At 47.1% G+C, this 23614-nt stretch overlaps 1 protein-coding gene across 2 annotated transcripts; it reads right to left on the reverse strand.

The window, feature by feature from the left end:
- Positions 1-1288: 1288 nt before the first annotated feature.
- On the reverse strand, positions 1289-23282 carry Syt11 (synaptotagmin 11). 2 transcript variants are annotated; one of them, XM_055625634.1, is made up of 4 exons: positions 22967-23282; positions 13356-14182; positions 5176-5296; positions 1289-4413 (listed from the first exon to the last, which is right to left on the reverse strand). In XM_055625634.1, exons 1-4 carry the CDS (start codon positions 22998-23000, stop codon positions 4103-4105), a joined length of 1293 nt encoding a protein of 430 aa, XP_055481609.1. In that variant the 5' UTR covers positions 23001-23282; the 3' UTR covers positions 1289-4102. The 2 variants fall into 2 exon arrangements, with proteins under 2 accessions (XP_055481609.1, XP_055481608.1); XM_055625633.1 differs by having other exon boundaries at positions 5173-5296.
- Positions 23283-23614: the final 332 nt, after the last annotated feature.

Genomic DNA, 23614 nt, shown 5'->3' on the forward strand with positions numbered 1-23614 from the left:
AATCTGCCTACTTCTGCCTCCCTGAGCGCTGGGATTATAGGCATCACCAAGCCGATCGTAAGTCCCAGTCTTAAAACAAACAAACAAAAAATATTTGAGTGACTTTGAAAGAACAGGTGCTTCTGCTGTACTGTTTTCTCTTTCCTTCATGGGGATAATGTTCACACAGATCATTAGGGAAAAACGAATCATTCTGATGAAAACCTAGCAATCAGGAAGTGGAGGGAGGCAGATTGTGTGTGAAGCCAGCATAGTCTACAAATTAAACAAACCAAGGAAAATGGGTGAGTCATTCCATGCTACAGATTGAGAAGCAGGAAAGCCTACAGCTCATCTTAAGATCACCATCTCAGATCACCTGGACCTTCCTGTTTTTGCAGACAGCCTCAGAATTTCTAAGTGTACATTGATCAGTGTGATGTTTGGTTAATTCTTGTCTTCTGCTCACCATCTCCAAATAAGACTCTTGCTTATCAATGGCTTGTATCCCCAGAGACCAACTAGCATTTAGTAATGTGAGGAAGTAGTTCCCCAGCACTGCCAAAAAAGAGACAGAACTGCCCAGCAACATTTTTCTTTGCTTTGTTTGAAGATGGGGACAGTTTTATTAAGAGTTTCAGGGCAAGAAAAGTGCAAAGTATGCAGCTGGGAGGAGGGGTGACTGTGCCCTCTGTGAGCAGCCATGTGAGGAAAAGAGGAGCTGAAAGAATGAGAAAGCCGCATGAACCAGCAGTTACACTTCTCTGAAACATACCTCAGAATGGTGGCCAGGCTTAGCTAAGCTATATGGTGAGGCTCAGTATGCCAGCGGAATAGTATTTCATTTTGGAATAAATATCTTCAGTTAAAGGAGCAGACTAATTATCAGTAGAAAAACTTACCATCTCGGTTGGAGAGTGGCTCAGAATAAGGTGCTTGGTGCTCTTGCAGAGGACCCAGGTTTGGTTCCCAGCACCCACATTTCAGTTTATCACCATCTGTAACTCCAGTTGTAGGGGGATTGACATGCTCCTCTTCTGACCCCTGTGGGCACTGCACACACACAGCTCACATACATACAAGCTGACAAACGCTCCTACACACCAATAAATCTTAAAAAAATAAAAAGAAAAAAAATCCTGCCCTCTCCCCTCACTTTACAGATCACACCTATTTCACAGGCATGTAACTCAGAGTTACATACAGTTTCTCATACAAAGGGACTCGTGAGAAAAAATGAAAAAGTACTGTCCTAGAACATTCTTTGTGTGTGTGTGTGAGTTCTGTCAACAGTCACAGTCACCCAGTGTCAAGGAAAGCAGGCTGGTGCCACTGTGCCTATTTAAGGTGAATCAGTCTTTATTCTGCACATGTGTGGCGCATTAACAAGTTCAACATACAAGATAGCGTTACATATTGCAGGTTAGCGTCACAGCATTATGCGATTTCACTCAGTTCATGTTAGCTTTTCCTTTTTTTCTTTTTAATTTGACACTTTTATTTTTGAATTTTATTTTTACAAGAGAAGACACAGGTAAAGAAAGATGACCACTTTGGAGAGGGATCATGGTGAGGGTGATGTCACTGTCATGACCAGTAGGAAAAGGAAAAGTCTTCCATATCCCTCTCCTAGCAGGTCACCCTGCTCCCACACAGCAGCTATATCTGCTCTCCAGCACAGCATTGTCCATAAACACGTACACCGTGGCTGTGCTGAGAACCGAAAGGAGGAAGAACTCCCAAGGGAACCTTTGATATTGTGAATAGCTCTCATAGTCCCCAAAGAGGCAAAAATCTACATAGACAGACTTGCTGTTGAGAAATCAAGAGTGACCTTTCCCTAACCTAGTCCCAACCACAAGAGCCTTGTGCAAAGGCTGGGATGTGAATCTCTTGTCTTTCCACGGACAGGAGGAGGCACTCTGCCTCCACCCACATCAGTGAGCTCTGTGAAGAACAGGTGTGAAAGCTGCAGTCAGCTAAGAAGCTTGAGGATACCAGAGTCCAGGGCATGATGGGTCAGGCCTGAGGTAGGAGGGAGAGACCCTGTAATGCCCACCCCTTAGCCTTTTTCTGGCAAAGACACCGAGGCAGCCCCAAGCCTGTGGAAGTACCAGCTCCTCACCACCTCCTGCTGCTCCACAGACCTAGGGGATGCCGGGGATTGAGCTGCAGGAAGATAGGGAGGAAGGAGTGCAGGTGAGGCTGTCCCCGACCTTCAGGGGGAGCTACAGAGGCACAGCGGGACAGAGCCCAGATTCCACCTGTCACTTCGCACAGTTTCTGCCAGGAAACGAAGTTGCTCAGTGACTTCTGATCTTCACACATTAAGGCGATGAAGAGGAACCATTTCGATTTTTTTCCCTAATGGGGCTTAGAATGCTCCTGCCAGGTTTTCATTAAACTATGTCAAAATGCCTTTTTAGAAAACAAAAAGTATTTTCTTCTACATATGATACAATATTTACATTCCATGGGTTAAAGGACGGAGACAAGTGGTGTGATCCCAGTTGATGTTGAGACAGTGAGTCAGATTATGGAGTATGAAGGTTGACAACAGCAAGAGCAGAGTGGGGTTTCCTGCCTACAGGACTGCTTTGCATTGTCGAGAATCAGAAGAAAACAAAACAAAACAGGCAAACAAAAGGAAAGACAAATGAAAGGTCGGGGATGGAGGCAGAGTGGACTCAGCTCTACAAGCACTAGGGGAACACCAAAGGCGGGTCTCCACCCTCTCCATGGAAATCCAGCTGTCCACCCTTCGCAGAAGCTCGCTAGAAAGTGATGGTGTCACAGGGAAGTGGACACTGCAGCTAGAGCTAATCTTTCAGGCCCTGGATCAAGCTTATTTGACTGAGGTCCTCTGCAGGCTGTCAAAATTAGGCACTGCCCATCCAAGCTCGCCTCTCCTTCCTGAAGTCTCATGTTCCTCTGGACGTCTCCACACGGAGACCTGGATCTGAACTCCAGCACATGCTCAAGCTCTGCACTGTCCTGCCCAGTGGCGGAAAGATGATGGAACTTTGGTTTCCCACCCTTCACCCTGTGGGACTCTCAGTTCACCAGCCATGCACTCCCACTGAGGAGAGTGGGCTCTGAAGGCATTCATATTCTCTTACTACTCAGCCCCACTCAGTTTTCTTAGGAGACATTACTGCAAACCTCAGGGAGAAAGTCATTTCTGAGGTCCATTTCCTTATGAAACAGAAAGCAACTTTTGTTGACAATGAGGAGGTGCCAGAGTTGCTGAGACAGCATTTCTGGAAAAGTAAAAGCCAGTGTAACCTTACAAACCTCCTAGGCATGCTGACTGCCGATAAAGAAATCATGAGGACATCTTATTTCCTCCCCTTGTTCCCTGACCTGCAAGTGGTATTCAGGATGCGCCGGCAGCGTTCATCAGCACTTCCCTCTAGCTGAAGTCTCCATCTAGAGAAGGCAGTGAGTTCTAGGTCCAGCTCCACATCTCACATGCTCACTGCGGCTATTGCTAGTCACTGGCTCCCTGTCACCTCTTTAGAGCAGGTGTTTAACAGCATACACCCCACTCTCAATTACTCTTTCTCTTGGAAACCCCACTTGTTTCTTGGCTTACTACAGACCTCTGGATTTGGAACTCAGCCAAAGAGCAGAGATGTGAGAGGGGACATAAGAAGGGATGGGATGATGGGGACACAGGGCTTTACAAGAGCAGACTTTTCTCCAGCAGTGATGGGGAGCTGGAATAACCCAGAGAAGCCTGTTAAAAAGAGGCCGATTTCAAGGGATCAGCAAATACAATTCGGCACAAAACACAATTTTCATGGATTAAAATCTGCAACTTGATATTGGTTAGGCTAATCTCTTGTTTGTATTAGACATGCAAGTATAAGGTTACATTGTTATATATAGACTTGGGGTCTTTCCTTCTCTCCCCCCTCATTTTAAAAAACAAAAGATCATCTAGTGCCTTGCAAAGAAGAAAACAATACTCACGCTAAGAACCAATCTGCAGCTGTGTGAAGTGTGATGTTCTTCATATGGTTTGTTCTGTAAGAAATTTTCTTCTATGACTAAAATGAGGTTTTGAGTCAGCTTCTCTGTCACCTCTCCCCACCGTGCGCCTCCCCACCTGGCCCCAGGGTTAGTACTCGCTCAGACTGTGCCACTTGGCTATTGGCTTTCGGGGACTCTCACAGACCTCTCTCCAGTGTTCCGCACCACTGGCTGTGACACTATGTGCCCCCAGGATCAGCCTCCCCACCACCTCATTTTTAGTAGTGCGATCGAAGTCAATGACGAGGAACTCAATGCTGATGTCAGGCAGGAGGTCAGTGGGGATGTCGTAGATGAAGGACTCGTTGAAGACAGGGTTCAAAGTGCACTTCTTTACATGGGTTTTCTTCTTGGCGATGCGCTTTCTGCCGTAGTAGACGTTCACCTTGACGTACGGATCTGGGGCCCCCAGAGAGAAGAAGGAGAGAGACAGGCCTATGACACGGTCCTCTGCTGTATGTGCTGGTTCTGTCTTTAGAGTCTGAACAGCGGGACTCAACCTGTGGGTACTGACCCCTTTGGGGTGGCATGTCAAATATCCTACATATCAGAAAATTACACCATAATTCATACAGTAGCAAAATTACAGTTATGAAGTAGCAATGAAAATAATTTTATGGTTGGGGATCACCACGACATGAGGAACTGTTCAATACAGTTGAACAGTAAGGGTCACTTCCTTAGGAAGGCTGAGGGCTACTGGCATAAATGGAAGTGACTCTTGTTTTCATCTTTGCTGACCAGTAGGTCTTCAGTGATTGCACCATAAATGCACACAGACCACATGTGAGTCTTGATGCCTAGACTGGGGAGGGGTAAGGAGACCAGGCAGGTATGGAGGAAAACAGGGAACAGGTCTAAAGAAATCCAGAAGCATTATCAAGTTCATAGGGACCATCAGTCCCTGTACCTGCAATCTTTTTTACAAGTCTTACAAGGGAATGGCTCCTGCACACATGGGATTTACCCTTGTTGGCTCACCCCAGGCACCACTACAGCTGGGGAAATCTACTGGCCTAGTCATGGGGAGCAAAAGTAGATGGATAGGCGGACCGTGAAAGAAGGCAGGGTTTGGACATGATGGAGTCCATCAGGGCCACAGTCGGGGTGGGAGTGGGGTAGGTTCACGCAGAGAAATGGGTTGAAGTAAATAGCTGCTACCTGAGAGGCCGGTGATGTCCATCTTCGGCAAGTGTCTGGCTTTGAGGACCACCACTGTCATTCTCTGTGCCACAGGCTGGTACGACAGAGATACCTGGAGTTCCCCTCTGCTAATGCACTTCTGTAAGGGAGAGACTTGAGATGAGAAGCCTGGCAGGCGAGCAGACCACACAGACATGTGCAGAAGAGAGGGAGGAGAGCCTGCCGGGGGGTATGCTCAGGGACAAGGGCAGGGGGTGTGTTTAGGCCAGGTACAGAAGTACCATGAAAGAGCCCAAGCTCTGAAAGCCACACCAGCTGGTTTAAATGCTCACTCCTGTGTCCTTCCTTCCTTCCTTTTGGTGGTTCTAGGAATTGAATTTAGCCTCCCCTCCATATTAGACTAGTACTCCAGCGCTAACTGAGCAGTCAATCTCAGGACTTCAGGGCAGACACATGAGTTGGAGGCCAGCCTGGACAGCCGGAACTGTATAATGACATCCTGTCTCAAACAAACAAACAAACAAACAAAAATACTGAGCTACCCTACGATGGACACACTCACACACACACACACACACACACACACACTCACTCATTCACTCTCATTTTTTCTCTCTGCCTGCCACGAGGGGGTCTGGCCTCAAATTCAGTAGACAGAGGAGGGCTTGGATCTACTGATCCTCTTGCCTCCAGCTCCATAGCCCTTTGTTAACAGGTGTGCGTTTGGTTCAGGCTATTTCTTTTCAATGTTTTGTCACAAGTTAGTAAACATTCCTTTACTTGTGCTCCTCCATTTGTAAAATAAAACCCCTAAGTCTTGGAGTCTCTTTCTAAGAAACAGACTATCTTATATCTAAGGATACCTCATCAATAAGGACCTGATCAATGATCTTGTCTCACAGGATTACTAGGAAGACTGAGTAAACCAAATTTTGTAAGCAGCAGCTTGCCCAGCATGTAATGGCCTCTCATCTGGTTCTTCTGATTAAAGACAGGTGGTGCTGGAGAGACGACTCGGTGGTAAGGACACTTGCTGTCCTTCCAAAGGATGCTCACGACCACCTCCACGCCCAGCTCCAGCACTGAACTTCAAGCGCGCTTGCATACACGAGGTATACACTCACAGAGACACACCCAAAGACACAAACTGGGGACCAGGCAGATGGCCGCTCAGTAAAGTGTTTGCTTAGAAAGCATGAGGACTCGAGTACAGAGTCCGTAGCCCTTGTGTGAAAAATAAAAGGAGAATCCAAAACACCATCCTGCCAGCACGTGCCAGTAATCCCAGTGCTGGGGAGTACAGACAGGCAGATTTCTGGAGCTCAGTGGCTGGCCTGCCTGGCTGAATTCTGAATCCCCAGTTCCGCATTCAGTGAGATCCTATTTCAAAACATAAGGAAAGGCCGGGTGTGACAGTGCACCCCCTTGCTCCCAGCGCTGGGGAGGCAGAGGTGGGGATCTCAGTGGCCAGCCTGGTTTACATAACGACTTCCAGGACAGCCAGGCCTCTATGGAGACACTCTATCTAAAAACAACAACAAACGAGCCACGTGTGGTGGCTTACACCTGTAGTATACAGGGAGTCCAGGGCAGCCAAGGCTACACAGGGAAACCCTGTCTCGAAGAACCAACCAACCAACAAAAAAACCCACCAGAGGGTGGGTGGTAGGACTGCTCAGTGAGTACAGCTACCCACATCAAATTCAAACCCTGGAAACTACAGTGAGAAAACTGAGCCCTGCAGGTTGTCTTCTGCCCTGCATGTGTGCACTGCCCAAACAAAATTAAGAAATAAATGTAAACTCTGTGAGTGCCAGTGCAAGGCCAACCTGGTCTACAACGTGAGACCAGGAAAGTCGGGGCTACACAGAGAAACCCTGTCCTGAAAACAAAACAAACAAACAAAAAAGTTGTAGCAGGACTAGGGATATTCATGTGAGCCTCTGTCCTCCACACACAGACGTGAACTGGGCACGGCGATGCCCACCTGTAATTGCAGTGCTTGAAGGGAAGTCAGGAGGCTTAGGAGTTCAAGGTCAGCTTCAGCTACAGCGTCAGTTCAAGCCCTGAGCTACATAGACCAAAATGTTTTCCCTGACTTGGGTGTGTTGAAGCACACCTTTAGTCTCAGCACTCAGAAGGCAGACACTGGTGGGTCTTGGTGAGTCTGAGGCCAGCCTGGTCCATGCGGCAGGAAGGACAGTGAGACTGTCTCAAGAAGACCTATATTTTCATTGAAAACTACAGCTGGACTGTAGTGCGGCGGCGGTGCTCGGGCGAGGCCTGTGGGGGCCCTAGATTACTCCTCAGGGAAACAGAACAACAGGTGACCTAGGGCCTGATGTACACCTCATTCTCAGCACTTGGGAAATGGAGGCAGGAGGATTTTCATCTGTGGGCTAGTCTAGGCTACGTAAGGAGTTTCAAGCCATCCTGAGAGACATGATGAGACCCATTTCAAGACACCAAAAAGGGTGGTGGGGATGACGACGTAAAGGGGTCTGCACTACCTAGGGATGGGGTTTGGAAGGAAGAGAGCATTACGCTGGCTTCCTCTTCTTCATTGATTTCCTCATTGCTTACCTCATCTTTGTTTCTCCGCCTTTAAAATGTGTCTGTGACTCTTCTTTGCACTTGAAAAACACAAGTCTTGCTGTGTAGGCCTGGTTGCCCTTGTGCCCTTCCTGCTTCAGCTCCTCATTGCTGAGGTTACAGAAATGTCCTGCCTTACTCTGACTGAAGAACATTTGCTTGTCTTCAGCCTGTGTAGTGCTGGCTGGCCTTGGACTTGCTGGATTCTCCTGCTCCTGCCTGTCCCAAGTGCTGCAGAAGAGTGTAGCACACCGACCCCCTGAAGAACTAATGAACAACATCTGGGTTCATACTGCACCTTAGGTGCTGGGGGTCCAGGGACCTGAGGACTACACGCTTGCTTTTAAAACCAAGCACCCATCATGCACTGACTGAGCCCAAGATTCATAGGTGAGGCAGGAAGACCAGTGTGGGCTACCAGAGCAAGACCCTGTTTGATTTTTAAAATTGTTTCATTATTATTTTATGTGTATAGGTGCTTTGCCTACATGTATGCTTGTGCGCTATATGCACACAGTGTTTGCAGAGGTCAGGCAAGAAGAGGCCATTGGGTCTCCCTTTGAGGCAGTTGTGAGCTGCTATGTGGGTTTTGAGAATCAAATCCAGGTCCTCTGCAAGATCTTGGAACCACTAACCATTTCTCCATCCCCGAAAACCTTCTTGTTATTTATTGTTTAATTTTTTTAATTTATTTACCTTTATTTTATGTGCATTGGAGTTTTGCCTGCATGTATGTCTGTGTGAGAGTGACAGATCTTAGGATTACAGACAGTTGTGAGCTGCCATGTGAGTGCTGGGATTTGAACCTGGGTCCTCTGGAAGAGTAGTCAGTGCCCTTAACTGCTGAGTGTCTCTCCAGCACCACCTTCCCCTTTTTTTAAAAGATTTTTTTCTGAGTGTAGTGCTCTTTTTTTTTTTTTTTTTTTTTTTTCTTCTGGAGTTAGGGTTTCTCTGTGTAGCCTTGGCTGTCCTGGACTCACTTTGTAGACCAAGCTGGCCTTGAACTCCGCCTGCCCCTGCCTCCCAACATGCTGGGATTACAGGTGTGGTGCTCTTTAATTCCAGCATTTGAGAGGCAGGGGCAGGCCAGTCTTTGTGAGTTCCAGGTCAGCCTGGGCTACATAGTGAGTTCTAGGACAGCTATGGCTACAGAGACCTGTCTCAAAAAAAAAAATTTTTTTTTCTCCCTTCTGCTTCCTGTCATTTCAGCGCTTGGGAAGTTAAAGCAGGAAGACTGGAGTATGAAGTCAGCCTGGTCTACACAGCGAGATCCTGTCTCAAAACCAACCAGCCACACATCCACTAACTGCAGGTAGATATGGTGTCAGCTCCCTGTGACCCCTGTACTTGGGATAAGGCGCAGCATCAGCTGCACACTGTCATTCTCAGATAGTGGGCTGAAGAGAAAGTTTGCCACTTGAGTAGATGCACCACTCTTGCAGAGGACCTGAGTTCGGTTCCCAGGACCCAGGTCAGGTGGCTCAAGAGCACCCGTGACTCAGTTCCAGGGGACCTGATGCCCTCTTCTGGCCTCCTTGGAAACTCACACACAGGTACATAAAAACATCACCCTCAAGGGCACAGGAGAAGAGGGAGGGAGAGTGGGATTGTGAGGGGGTGGGGGAGGGGGCTACAGCTAAAAAATAAAAAAATTAAAAAAAAAAAAAACATTACCCTCAGAGGGCTAAACACAATCCCAGCACTCGGGAGGCAGAGGCAGGAGGATCTCTGTGAGTTCCAGGACAGCCAAAGCTATGTAGAGACAGACTCTGTCTCACAACAACAAAAATCAAAGAAAACAAAGCAGAATAAAACTTTCTGGGAGGCTTGAACTGTGGAGACAGCATGAGAGTGGGATTTAACAAGCACACGCCAAGACCGAGCGTGGGGCCCGTTTGGTAGAGTGCAGCCTTAGCATGCACGAAGCTCTGTGTCTGATCCCCGGCACTGTGTAAAAGAGCATGGCAGAGTACACCCGTAATCCCAGCACTTGAGAGGAAGAGACAGGAGAATACAAGTTTCAAGCTCAAAGGCTCTCCGTCTCCAGGGCCTAGTGGTCAGTGTCGTCCTCATGCCACATCAAGGAAATGTCTCTATCAACAGACAGAGACCACCACAAACAAATTATAACTGGGGCTGGAGAGATGCCTGAGAGATTAAGAGCACTGGCTGCTCTTCCAGAGGTCCTGAGTTTAATTCCCAGCAACCATGTAGTGACTCACAACCATCCACAAGGAGATCTGGTGTCCTCTTCTTGTCTGCAAATGCAGGCAGAATACTGCATAAACAATAAATAAATAAATCTTTAAAAAATTCTAACTGATCAAAGTGCAGAGCTGTGGATTCCAGTCCCAAGTGATAAATGGACAACACACCTCCTCTATCTAAGGCTCAGGGATCATTTTGGAAGAAGGGGCAGAAAAGATGGTAAGAACCAGAGGACCAGTAGGTCACCTGTGAGGTTCTGTCCCCTAGAAATGTCAGAGAAGCTGCATGCATGAAGTCTCACCAACAGAAGTGCCTAAACAGGAGCTGAACAAAGCTCATACCTGGTCCCACTGTTTAGCAGGCCGTAGTGTAAACAGTTCAAGGTCATCTCATGTTACGTAAGAGCCTATCTCAAAGCTCCAGAAACTGGGCTGGAGAGACAGCTCAGGAGAAAAGAATGCTCGTTGTTCTTGTAGAGGGCCTGGGTTTGGTTCCCAGGAACCCCATATAGGCCCACAACCCCTGTAGCTCTAGCTGCAGGGAATCAGTTCTTTCGCTGGCCTCACAGAGCACCAGGCACATGTGCAGTTCACACAGACATGCAGACATGTCTAAAAATGTTTATTAAAAAACTTCTAGTTTCCTCCCTAAATCATTCCTCAGTCAGTCACCCTTCTCCTGGCCTCCTCTTTCACCTCTGGCTCTTTGCCTTGGGCAGCATGCCCCCCCCCCCCGCCCCAGCTGCCTCAGTGCTACCCAAGCCTGCAGCCACAACACTGCCTTACTGCCATTCCACTCTGGAGGGAGGCCAGATTCCCGTTGCTCCCTTGGGCCCCCTCCCTTTTCTTTCTATCCAGTTCTCAATTCAAGCAGCCCTATCAATGGCTCTTTTGAGCCACTGAGGGCTGGGAGTTAGGCTGCTTCCCAGTCTCTGGGCCTAGTCAGGCAAAGACCCTATTGTGGAGTAAGCAAGCAGAAAGCCATAGAGAAAAGGTTTTAGCTGTGACCAACAGAGCCTCTGCTGTGGCACAGTGCGCTAGGACGGGGCTCCTAAAGGATACCTTCAGATGAAAGAGACCCTGGTGGGAACAGGCCCGTGGAACTAGCGAAGCTCCTCCTTCAGAATCATTTTCCAGCCACTACCAACTAAATCACAACCACAAGGAAATGCAAGAAACAAACCCTGAACATTCCACTTCCCCGCCTCTCCACAGAAAACAGCTCTCTTTGTGTTTCTGGAGTACTGACATAATTTTTCTTTCTCCTTTCAGCCCCAAATAGCTAGACTGGATGATCTGGGGGCTCCCATGTAAATCTGGGATTTTAAGAATCCTCTTGTTCCCATGACGCTGCCCCAGGTAAGCAATGAGGAGTCAGGCCACCTCCTGGCTCTGTTATCCACACTGTCAGCCACCTTCCCCCAGCTCTCTGCACGATTTCCTGCTTTGTCTCCTGTTTACTGTAAGTTCACTTAGGAGAGAGCTCAGCATTTAAGAGCACTTGACTGCTCTTCTGGACAACCTGGGTTTGAAACCCAGTACCCACATTGCAGTTCAGAACTGTCTGTAATGCCAGGTCTAGGGGATCCAATGTCCTTTTCTGGCCTCTGTAGGTATGAGGCACATAAGAAGTGCACAAACATACATGCAGGCAAAACATACATACACATACAATAAAAATAAGTTAAAAAAATCAACTCCATAGTCCAGGTATTGTGGTACATGCTTTTAATCCAAGTGGCACACAGAGGCAGATGGATCTCTATGAGTTCAAAGCTAGACTGGTCTACATCGCTTAGGCCAGCTAGAGCTACACAGTGAGACCCTGTCTATAGCTCAGGTAGAAGGGCGTTACCTAGGTTCCACTCCAGAACTGCATAGACACATGCGCCATCACACCCTAGTGTGGCTTTGTGCGTGTTGGGCAAGCACCGTATCCAACTAAGCCATATTTTCGGCCCTCCCACCCAGGAACCGTTCTCTGAAGGAAGATGTGGTTATGAACTGTAAGAGGATGTACTGGGCTGCAGATATAGCTCAGTGTGTCTCAGACCCAGAGGTAGATCCCAGCACACGAGACCCCTCAGGAAAAAAAATGATACCGTTTCAAGATGAACTGGAAAGTGAAATAGCTAGAGCAGTTCTGGCTGAAGCCCACCAGGGACACACATGCTTTGTCCTAGGAGGATCTGAAGGCAGCATTTGGGGGCTGTTCTGCTGGGGATCTCAAGGATGAGTGAGGGCAAGTTGGATGCGGATGAAGTCAGACAGACTCCCAGGGAGTGTGGGAGTCTGGGAAGCTCTGCTCTCCTGGCTGGGCCTCTCTTACTGTGATGTATTGCTCAGGATCCTATCCCTGGCTTCACCCTCACAAAAGGAGTTAATAAAGTAGGAAGAAACTTGGCTCTCCCCAAGAACTCCTGGCAGCTTAGCAAATGCCATTGTCTGTGCTCTCTGCTCAGTACCCTGAATTTGAAGCTGTTTTGTCTCCAGGCTGAATCAGTTCCTTTTTTTGCCAGTCTCTTCCCAGCTGCAGCTCGGCACAGAGCCATCCTCCCTCCCAGGACGGTGAGCACATTGGTGGACTGGGAGATTGGTGAGTGGTGTTGGAAAGATCCTCTTCCCCAGACAAGGCCAAGAGTGGAGATGGGCACTGCCGCCCTGGGAGCGGGAGTCAGGAAACCAGAACCTGGGAGCAAAGCTCTGAGGAAAACAGCTGGTGAGAAGACAGAAAAGGGAACCATTTTCCTTTTGTCTTCTTCACTCTCCCTTCCTGACACTTCCTTTTTTTTTTCCCCTTCCTTTTTGAGCCAGGATATCATGTATTTCACAAGCTGTTACTCAGTGTGTAGGGAAGTCTGACTTTGAACCCCTGAACCTCCTGCTTCTATCTCATAAGTACTGAGATTATAGGTATGTATCTCCATGTTTCATTTTATATGGTACCAGGGATCTAACCTAAGGTTCTGTGCCTAATAGGCAAGCACTCTACCAACTGAGCCTGTCCCAAGCAAGCTGGGTGCAGTATCAGGATATCAACCACTAGGTGAAATCTGAATTTGCTTCTTTAAAAAAAAAAAGATTTATTCATTATGTATACAGTGTTCTGTCTGTACACTAGAAGAGGGCACCAGATCTCACTATAGATGGTTGGAAGCCAACAGGCGGTTGCTGGGAATTGAACTTAACCCTTGAGCTATTTCTCCAGCCGCCTGAATTTGCTTCTTAGAGGAACACAACTGGCAGACCTTCTGTTTTAGTTTGACCACAGTTCATCTTTGATAGCCAAGCACTCAGTAATTCCCTGTCACCTGCCTTTGCTACATGACCCTCCTCTCTCCACCGAGATCCGGTATGTCCCATCCCACCATCCCTCCCCAGTACACTCTTCCTCCTCACCTGGATGTTCCTCTTGATGATGTCCCTGGTCAGCTGAACCTTGCCAGTGCTGGGGTCCACTCCAGCCAGTGGCACCATGACCTCCCCAATGACGTCATCCCGAGAGAAGCGATCAAAGCTGAGCACGAGGAAATGTAGCACCAGGTCCTGTAGCTGGCTATACGGGATGCCGTAGAAGGTGAAGGTCTCATCAAATACAGGGTCCAGGGTCTTGCGCAGCACGCGGGTCTTTACTCGATGCCGCTTGTCAGGAAGGATAGTCATTTTGATGTAGGGGTCCGAGCCCTGGGTCTGGTCATCCATCACCGGCAGCCCATGGGCTTCTTGGATTGTCACCACCAGAGCTTTTTTGGGAAAGTTGTAGTCCACTGAGAAGGTAAGGGACCCGAGCATCACATCTTCCTCTGGTGATGAGGGGGAGGTGGCTTTGCTCTCACCAGGGGTCAGGCTTGCCATGGGGCTCCTCAGTTCCTCCCCATAGTCTCTTTTGATGGGTAACTGGTCTATACAAGATGCAGGGGTAGGCCCTCTGGGATCCTTGTCGTGGCTCAGCAGGCCTGACTCTGCAGCATTTACTAACAGGTTCCCTCGTCCACTTTCCCTCTGAGAGCCATCTTTGTCTCTCCGAACTTTGATGATTTTCTTCCTGTTGCTGAGGGTCTCTGGGTAGATGCTGATGCCTTTCAGCATGTGGATAAACTTGTACGGCGGGGTCTTGTGCTTCTTCTCCGCCTGCTGGTGGCAGCATGTCCACACAAAGACAGTCACGGAAACACACACCACCAGCACAGAGGCCCCGATGAGGCCTGCCGCCACCGGGGACACATCTGAAGGCAGAGACCAGAGTTATATCAGAATAGGACTTCTGTTCCTGTCTGGAGAGCACCTCTCCTGGGCAGAAGTAATCCTCAGTCTAGCCTCCACAGTGGGTGCCCCTATGGGCTTTGGAGCTTTTCAGCTCGCTGCCCAGGAGGTGAACCACACCCTTGCATCCCCGCTAAAACACAGAACACACTTGGGCAGCTCCGGTTGTTTCACTATGTAACCCTGGCTGTCCAGCAACGTGCCATACAGACCAGGCCGGCCTCGAACTCACAGAGGTCCTAAGTGCTAGGATTTAAGGCCTGGCTCACTTTACACAACTATATAGCGACTCATCTGATGTATTTTTAATATTTAGCATGAGTATAGGTGTATAGGTGTTCTGTCTGCATGTAAGTCTATGCAGCCTGGGAGAGCCAGATTGCCACGGAGGGCAGAAGAAGGTATTGGATAACTTAGAACTGGAGTTACAGATGAGCCTCCATGTGGATACTGGGAATTGAACCTGAGTCCTCTGGAAGAGCAGCCAGTACTCTTCAGCACTGAGCCCTCTTGACACTCCCTGATTCTTCATTTTTAAAACCTTTACAACACCTCAGATTTGACTGTTCAGCTTGATTTTTTGGGGTAAGAATCTGATCACCTCAACAATTACACATGGCTTGAGCCCCGGGTTTGGTTTCAGGAAGGCATGCCAATACACCCAGCACTGGCTAGCTAATTGGCAGTGGTGTGCAGAAAGGGTATGGGGTTGAGTTTAGCTGGTCTTCGGAGAGTGATGAATGGTCACAGTGAGTACAAAGTTAACGAAGTACCAAGTACCGAGCCGCGCTGAGTGCCTCACACTTGCTAACACTTGGGAGGCTGAGGCCAGCAGGCTGTTACAGCAAGCCAGAGATAGCCTGACTCTAACATCTCATCTAGCAAGCTTCAGGTCAGTTTAGAGTACCCTGAAACCCCACCTTGAGAAAAAAGGGCTAGTGGAATAGCTCAGTGGGTAAAGATGCTTGCCACCAGAGGCCCAATGGCAGGGACTCATCTCCAGGAATCACACGTGGAAGAGAACTGACTCCACCTGCGAGATCTCTGACCTGTGGGTCAGAGCATGTGTGTCCCCGCCAACAAGATGAGTAAATAAATGTCAAAAATAGAAAAGAAAAAGAAGGCTAGCTGGGCGTGGTAGCGCACTCGGGAGGCAGAGGCAGGCTGATCTCTGTGAGTTCAAGGTCAGCCTGGTCTACAAAGCGAGTCCAGAACAGCCAAGGCTACACAGAGAAACACCCTGTCTTGGGGTGTGTGTGGGGAGAGAGCTCTGGCAGAATGTATACCTTTAAATTTGTTACAAAATATCAGGTCCTAGGTACTTAAAAAATAGGTACTTAAAATGTCTGTTAAATGCTGGGAGTCACATTATTTTACCAGAGCCATTTTTTTTTCCTTTCTTTTTTCTTTTTTTCCCCCTTGAGATAGGGTCTCACTGTATAGTCCTGGCTGTCCTGGAATTCCATTTGTGGACCAGGCTGCTCTTGCATTCACATAAATCTGGCTGCTTCTGACTCCTGGGTGCTGAGACTAAAGGAATTTGACACACGCCCAGCTCAAATATATTTTACTTCCAAAACCCCTTTTGAGTACTTTATTGATTGATTATTTGAGTTCAGTGCTATGTAGCCAACTCAGAGCAGCCAGCAGGCTAGGCAGCCTATTGCTGGGCTATGTTCCTAGCACTCAATGCTCTTTTTAAAAGCAGAACCTTAGTTGGAGTGGTGGTGGCACACACTGCCTTTAATCCCAGCACTCAGAGGTAGCGGCAGATGTCTCTATAGGACGGGTTCTAGAACAGCCAGGACTACACAGTGAAACCCTGTCTCAGAAAAAAAAAAAATGTAATTGGCACAGCGCTTCTCCAGCATGCACAAAGCTCTGGGTTTAAATTCAGCACCACAGAAAACCAGGTATGGTAGTATATGCCTGCAGTCCTACCCCCAGGGAAGTGTGGCTAGAGGATGAAAAGTTCAAGGTGTCAAGGTACCTTAGCTAGGTATCTTGCTCAAGGCCAACCGGGGGTACCGGAGATCCTGTCTCTAGGTAAGTAATTACATTATAGCCCAAGCTATACTGGCCCTACCTTCCTCTGTGTGGATCTAACCACCATGCCTGCCTGGTTTTATAATCTTACCATTCGTTGTTTCTCTCGAATGTAGCCCTTGTGAGGATAGACCATCATGTTTGTTGTAAGTCAATGTTTAAAACACGAAGTGGGTATGTAAATGTATTGTCTGCTAGATGGGCAAATAACCAAAGAGACAGACAGTGATCTTTCCTTGCCTCCATTAGTCTCATTTTCCCCTAGAAGTTGGATATTAAGTCATTGCAGCCAAATTAGTTTAATGCCTGACGTGTACAATTTTCACCTTACGTTTTAGGGGAAGAATGGGAAGTCAGGAAGAATTCAGGAAACAAATACAGTTCTAGCACACTCCCAACTCTTCTTGAATACCCTCATCTCTTTACCAGGCATCCACATGGCTCACTGTCTCAGTTACTTGGGGCCTGGACCCAGCCTCTCTTCATGAGAGAAGCACCTCTTGCCCAGGTAAACAAACTCATCACCTTCTTTGTTTTCCCATTCTGCTTATTACCATGGCCTGTGTGCATTTGTCTGCTTTTCTTCATTCGATAAACTTAGTGAGAGCAGAGCTGTCCTCGATCTCTGCCTCAGTTTCCCAGCTCCCTTGAAGTGTACAGTTACGGCCCAGTTTATATTCTATTATGCTGACAACATGGGCCATGGACATGGGCCAGTGGACAAGTGACTGTTTTCTGAAACCATGTGCCAAAATAAACCTTTTACCAAGAATAAAACTGAGACATGGTCCACTTTGTTCATTTCAATAATTTTCTATAGTTTAGAAAAAGAGGGTATCAAGACAGTCTGATTACAGACATCCCAGATAAATATAAAGTCATCTGGAGACTTATTCTTACGTGATAAGTTTGGGCAAAAATGGCTTGGTATGTTAGGTGACCACAAGCTTGGGCCAACATGAGTTAATTGTGGCTTACACTGTAAACGCAACACAGTCTACCTCTCATAGATCTGCGCTGGTTGTAACAGAGAACGTTCTGCACAGCACTGACAATAATGAAATGTTTTTGTCCCAGCTTAGATATTTTAGTGTGTATTTATTAGCTCCTGTAAGCATTATGATAGAGACTTCTTAGTATGGCTCAAAGGACTCACTGCATAATTGAATAGGACCAGTGGTGCCCAGGGTTTATGGGAGCCTAAAAATTTAGAAACGTTCCTAGAACTACAGATTGGCTAATGCCATTGACAAGACTTAACTTCTGACCTGCCTGCCACCAGAATCCAAACTCTGCATTATTCATAATTGGGGAAATTGTAAAAAAAATACAAAATACAAAAACAGGGTGAAGGTGCTTTCTACTGAGACTGTTGAAGCTATGTGGTAGGAGGTCTTCTGACCTCACACTTAAGGCTATGCACACACAAATAAGTAAGATTTAGAAATTTAACAATGAAAAAGCAAACTGGGCAGTGGTGATGCTCGCCTTGAATCTCACCACTCGGGAGGCCGAGACAGTCAGACCTGTGAGTTTGAGGTTAGCCTTATCTACAGAGCAAGTTCCAGGACAGCCAGGGCTGCACAGAGAAGGAAAAATTAAAGAAACTGGAGCTGAGGGTAGGCAGGGTAATAATGTTCTTTAACTTATTCATAATCACTTTAGGCGATTTCATGGAAGAGGGTTTCATTTGATATTACTTTGTACAACAGACCAGCATCGATGTACATGGGCTGTAGGAAAACACTTTGGACTTGATTAAGAGTCAAGCCAGCTGGGCTTGGTGCCATATGCCTGTAATCCCAGCTCTCAGGGAGGCAGAGGCAGGCAGATCTCTGTGTGTTTGAGGCCAGCCTGATCTACAAAAGTGAGTCCAGGATAGCCAAGGCTACACAGAGAAACCCTGTCTTGAAAAAGAACGAAAACAATCAAAAAAGGCAAATCAGGGACACTAGCACACAATTGTAATCTAACATGCAAAGGCTGAAGCAGGAGGATAACTACAAGTTAAAGCCTAGCCTGGGGGCTGGAGCGATGGCTCAGCAGCTGGGAGAAGTGGGCATTCTAGCAGAGGACCCAGGTTAACTGCAGTTCCAGGAGATCTGGTGGCCCTTTCTGTTCTCTATGGGCATGTACCTGGTACACAGACATACTTGCAGGCCAAACATCCATATACACAAAATAAAAATGAATAATTTTTCTTCTCTAGGCAGTGTCTCATTACATAGCTCTGGCTGTCCTGGAACTCACTGTGAAGACCGGGTTGGCCTTGAACCCACAGAGATTTCCCTGCCTCTCCTATCAATCATTTAAAGCATGGGATACCCTAACCCAGCCAAAAAAATAAAATCTAAAAATAAACAACAACAACAACAACAAAAACAATGCAAAAAGCCAGCCTGAGTTCCATGATGAGATCTTATTACAAACACCAACAAAACCCCAAATAATAAAATTGATTTTTCCCAATAGAAATTGAACCATGTATTCTGGAAATTTTCTTAAATTTTTTAATGACTTATTTTTATTGATGTGCATTGGTGTACGCCAAAGATACACATTTGCCTGCATGTGTATCTGTAGCTCTTGCTTTGAAGTTGCCATGTAGACTAAACTGACCCTAAACTCAGAAGGATCTGCTTGCTTCTGCCTCTTTAGAAATTCTTTCTAAGTTAACATTTCATTCCTCAATGAAAGTTGGGAACCAATAAGAAATGAAAAAAAAATTTTTTTTTTCACTGTAAAGTAATATAGGTAAGGAGAAAGGCTTTTTTTTGAGACAGGATTTCTCTGTGTAGCTCTGGCTGTCCTGGACTTTGTAGACCAGGCTGGCCTCAAATTTGTCTGCCTTTGCCTCCCAAGTGCTGGGATTAAAGGCATGTGCTACTGAGCCCATTGATAAAGACCATTATTAACACAACTAATCATGATGACTGAAGTATTTATTTATTTATTGTTTTTTTCAAGACACATTTTCACTGTGTTGCCCTGGCTATTCCTGGAGCTCATTCTGTAGACCAGGCTGCCGAACTTACAGAGATCCACCTGCTGCTGCCTCCCTAGTATTGGGATTCAAGGCATCCACCACTACTGCCCGGCTTGAAGTGAGTGATTTCAGTAGCTGTGGGGCTGCTGCTGTGGCCTACAATGCTGGAAGACTGGAGTTTGATCTCCAGCATTGCATATAACTGGGTGAGGTGGCCCGTGCTTGTAATTGCAGCACTCAGAAGTAGAGACTGGAGGATTGGGAAATCAAGGTCATCTTCAAGTACAGTTCAGCTCTAGGCTATCCTTGGCTATATGAGAGCCTATCTCAACATAAATACTTTGGGTTAGGGAGATGGCTCAATGAATAAAAGTGCTTATCGTGCAAGCATGAGAGTATGAGCTTGAACCCTGAGAACCCACGTAAAAGGTTTGCAGCCCAAAATCTTTATTTCTAGCAGTCCTGTGGGAAGACAGGAATCTCCAGAAGATCAAGGGGCAGCTAGCATGCTGTATACGTAGAAAAATCACAAACGGAAGTGCGCTGAATTCCTTTAATCCCAGCATGCAGGAGGCAGAGGAAGGAGGATCTCTGTGAGTTGAGGCCAGTTTGGTCTATATAGCAAGCACAGGGACAACCATAATTACATAGAGAGATACTGTCTCAAACAAAACAAAACAAAAACTAGAAAGGAAGAAAGAAAGAAAGAAAAAATAAACAGCCAGGTATGGTGGTGCATGCCTTTAAGCTCAGGATTCCGTTGCAGAGGCAGATGGAGGCCAGTCTGGTCTACAGAGTCAGTTTCAGGCCAACTGGAGCTACATAGTGAGGATTTGTCTCAAAAAAACAAAAACAAAAACAAAAACAAACAAAACAAAACAAAACAACAAAAACCAAAAGTACAACAACAAGACCTTTTCTCAAAAAAGTGAAAGGCATGGAGGCATAGACTGAAGCCTTAGGTTGTGTGCCCTACCCCAGAATGAATGAATGATTCAATCAATAAAGTAGTTGTAAGTTATAGTGATCTGGACTGGTTACCTTTGTTTTTCAAGGTCATAGATAACTGAATGTACTTTGTAACTTTAAAGTACTTTGTAACAAGTGAAAAAGTGTGGCCACAGTTCTCTTTGGAGGAGGCAATCTGTAAAGGATCTGGAGACAGCTATGTGAATTCTCAAATCCTTTAGCCTCTGTTCAGACAAGAATTAAGAAAAAAGATTATTTAATTTCTTTGAAATATAGTAGTTATATTTATTTGATCATTTTATGTATATGTATATGATTGTTTTGTCTGCATGTCTGCATGTTCACCACTTGTGTGATTGGAGCCTTTGAAAATCAGAAGGGATATTGGATTTCTTTGGACTGGAGTTATTATCATTATGTGGGTTCTGGGAATTAAAGTTGGGACCTTTACAAAAGCAACAAGTGCTCTTAATGGCTGAGCTAGCTCTTTAGTCCCCTTCCTCCTTGAGTATTTTTTGTTGTCACTGTTTGAATTTTTTTTTTTTTTTGAGACATAGTCTCATGTAGGCTGGCCTCAAACCGGCTATATAGTCAAAAGCTGGCCTTGAATTCTTTGTTTTAAATGTTACAACATGTACATATGGTATGTGTATATATGGTGTGTGCGTGTGTGCGTGTGTGTGTGTGTGTGTGTGTGTGTGTGTGTGTAGAGGTAGAAGACAACTCAAGGCCTTTCTTCCCACCTTTGTGTGGCGTGTAAGCATAGAACTCAGGCTGTCAGGTTTGAGCCCAAGTGTTCTATATACTGACCCATCTTCCTGGCCATGATTTTTGAATTCTGGATCCTCTAACCTCCACCTTCCCAGTGTTAGAATTACAGTGTGAGATGTCATGCCTGGATCACCTTTTTCTTTTGTTTTATTTTTTGAAGACAATATTTTACTCTCTAGCCCAGCCTGACTGGAACTCACCGTATATCCTAGGCTTACTTTGAACTCATGACAATTCTACCTCAGTCTCTCAAGTGCTGGGAGAAAAATGCTTTGAGGCACCATGCTTGGCTTCTTTGTTTTTAAGCAACCAGTCTCTACTTTGCTCAGTCTGGGTTTGGACTCAGGAAGTAGCCCTAAGCTGGCCTTGAACTCAGGAAGTAAAGAAACCACAAGGTTGGTTTCTGTTTCAGCTTTCAAAGGCCTCTGGAATTGCAACTAGAGAAAGCTCTCTGCTGGAAAGAGGGTGTGAGAAGAAAAAGAACATGAAGGAAATCCTGCATTTCTCATGTGATCACAAGATGGATTTGAGTTTGGAAAACTCGGGACTTAAAGGATAGAGACAGAGGGCAGAGCCAAAGAAATACAATAAGATCCAGCCTTGGGGTCAGACAGGAACAAGCACTGAGGGAGTGTGAAGATCCATTATTCGGATGCTTTCTCTGATCTTAAGTCTTATTATGTTGGGAGAATACAGAACACTGGGTTCTGTTCAGTTCCTTATACCTCTTTTTTGGGAGTGAGAAAAGACATTTTTTAGCTGGCTTTTGTCTCCACCCTAAATTTTGAAACCAAATGCTCACACCTGGATTACCTGAGGGATATACTCTCTGAAGGAATATGAAGGTTCTAGACTTGCTGCAACTCTCACTTGATTTCAGGTCAATTTTATTTTACTTATGTAGTCAAGCACAGCATGAGAAGTTCGCTCTGCTGGATCGTTATGGAGAAGTTCCCCAAGAGGAAACTACTTGGTCAAGCCTCTCCCGCCTTCTTTTCCACCTATTTTCTACTGCACTTTTCGCCCCAGGGAGTATAAAAGTGCTCCCAGGGCCCAGAGGGCTAGGTCTCGGACTAGCCACTCCGGGATGACGTAATGCTTTCTGTGGTACACAAAGCGGCCTCCCCCGGGCTGGGCCTCTGTAGCCCCTCCCCCCAGCCAGGATTGCCGCCCCCTCCAGCACCGGCGCGAGTGAGTCCCCCTTTTTGAAAAGCCAGACCGGGGAAACAGGGAACAAAGGCCCCGGAAGGGGCGCCTAGGCACTGCCAGGAGGCTCAGAAATAGACATCACGTCATCCCTCCGCCCGGCGGCGCCAAGCGCCATTTGATAACACCGAGAAGGACTACACCATTACGGTGCAGAATGAAGCTCGTAGGGCTAGCATTTCACCCCAGCCCTAGCAACCCTCTGACCGGCTTAAGGAGTGGCTTCCTTTCTGCTCCTCACCCCCGCACCCATCTTTCCCTGGAGGCCTCCGCCTCCCTTGGCTGCCAGCCACACAGCCCATAGTCTCCACGCTGCCATCTTGACGCCCATCCCCCTTGCCACTTGCCTCTCCTGCAGCCCTCAGAAGTAGGAGGGGGAGGAAGGGGCACCGCCCTGCGTGCCCCTAGGGGGAGGGCTCGTCTACCCCACTTCTCTTCCTCCAGAAGGAGGGATTCACATCCTCCGCATGCTTGCCGTTTCCCACCTCCGGCCCTGCTGACAGTGCACCATTAAGGGTTTACCGTCAAGGTTTTAGCATCCTGGACTTGCCTGGCCTCGGTGGCACTCTGCCCTTGCCAGCGCCTGCAGCCCACAGCTGAAATCCATGGGCTGGCCACTGCTTCCCACTCACTCGTGACCTCAGCCCTATTCTGGCAGGGCTGGCAATTAAAGGATCCCATCTGGACTTCACTCCTCGCACATTCCCCAGCTATTTAGCTTTGCAACGGCACTAATTGTCCCCAAATTAGTTTATCAGGCTCTACTTACCGAAGCTGGGGCGTATGTTTGTGATTTCAGCCATGTTCTAATCAGAGGCTGTTGATAGAAACACTTTTGCAGAGGTCAGGCAACTTTGGGGATCTCTGTCAGTACCGAGGCCGCGGCTGTAGACCTCCAGATTAGGGGAGGACAAGGTGTCTGGCCGACTGCCCCTGCGACAGTCTGATCCCTTGTTGCTGGCTGCGCTTTCCTCTTAGATGCTCCAGGGATGCTCTGAGCTAAGGATGCAGGTGCAGTCAGACTGGTCCTGATGCGAGATAGTCTCCGCCTCTTTCCGAATGGCCGTCGGCAGAAGACTCCGCCTCTGCCCGAAAGGTTCCGGAAGCTTTTCGAGAGAAGAACCCTCCCACTGCCGAGTTTTCCCGACGATGAGGCTCCGCCCATTCACAGGCTGTGGGCGCTCGGGGTTGGAATTTCAAAGCTCAGTAAGAAGTGTAGGTGTTGTGCTAGCTCAGTTGCACATTCCTGTGACAAAGGAGAGTAGAGGACAGCCTTGGCTAGGTCTCCAGATACAGAAGGGCAGGAAGATAATTGCTGTAGCACCTTCTGAAGCTGTGGTTCTAGTTGCCTGGGTTTATATAGATAGAAGCTGAACCTTCTGGATTCCAGAAGTTGTGAAAAACAAAATTCTAGACT

The sequence above is a fragment of the Psammomys obesus genome, unplaced genomic scaffold (assembly GCF_907164565.1).
Source record: "Psammomys obesus unplaced genomic scaffold, mPsaObe1.curated_primary_1811, whole genome shotgun sequence".
In the NCBI taxonomy this organism is placed as follows: Eukaryota; Metazoa; Chordata; class Mammalia; order Rodentia; family Muridae; genus Psammomys; species Psammomys obesus.

Excerpts from the sequence above, each read along its gene's own strand:
- Syt11 (XM_055625633.1), bottom strand. The coding sequence starts at position 23,000 with ATGGCTGAAATCACAAACATACGCCCCAGCTTCG. Across the intron at positions 5,297-13,355 it reads TCATCAAGAGGAACATCCAG|AAGTGCATTAGCAGAGGGGA; the intron begins GTGAGGAGGAAG and ends TCTCCCTTACAG. Across the intron at positions 4,414-5,172 it reads CATCACCGGCCTCTCAGGTA|ATCCGTACGTCAAGGTGAAC; the intron begins GCAGCTATTTAC and ends TGGGGGCCCCAG.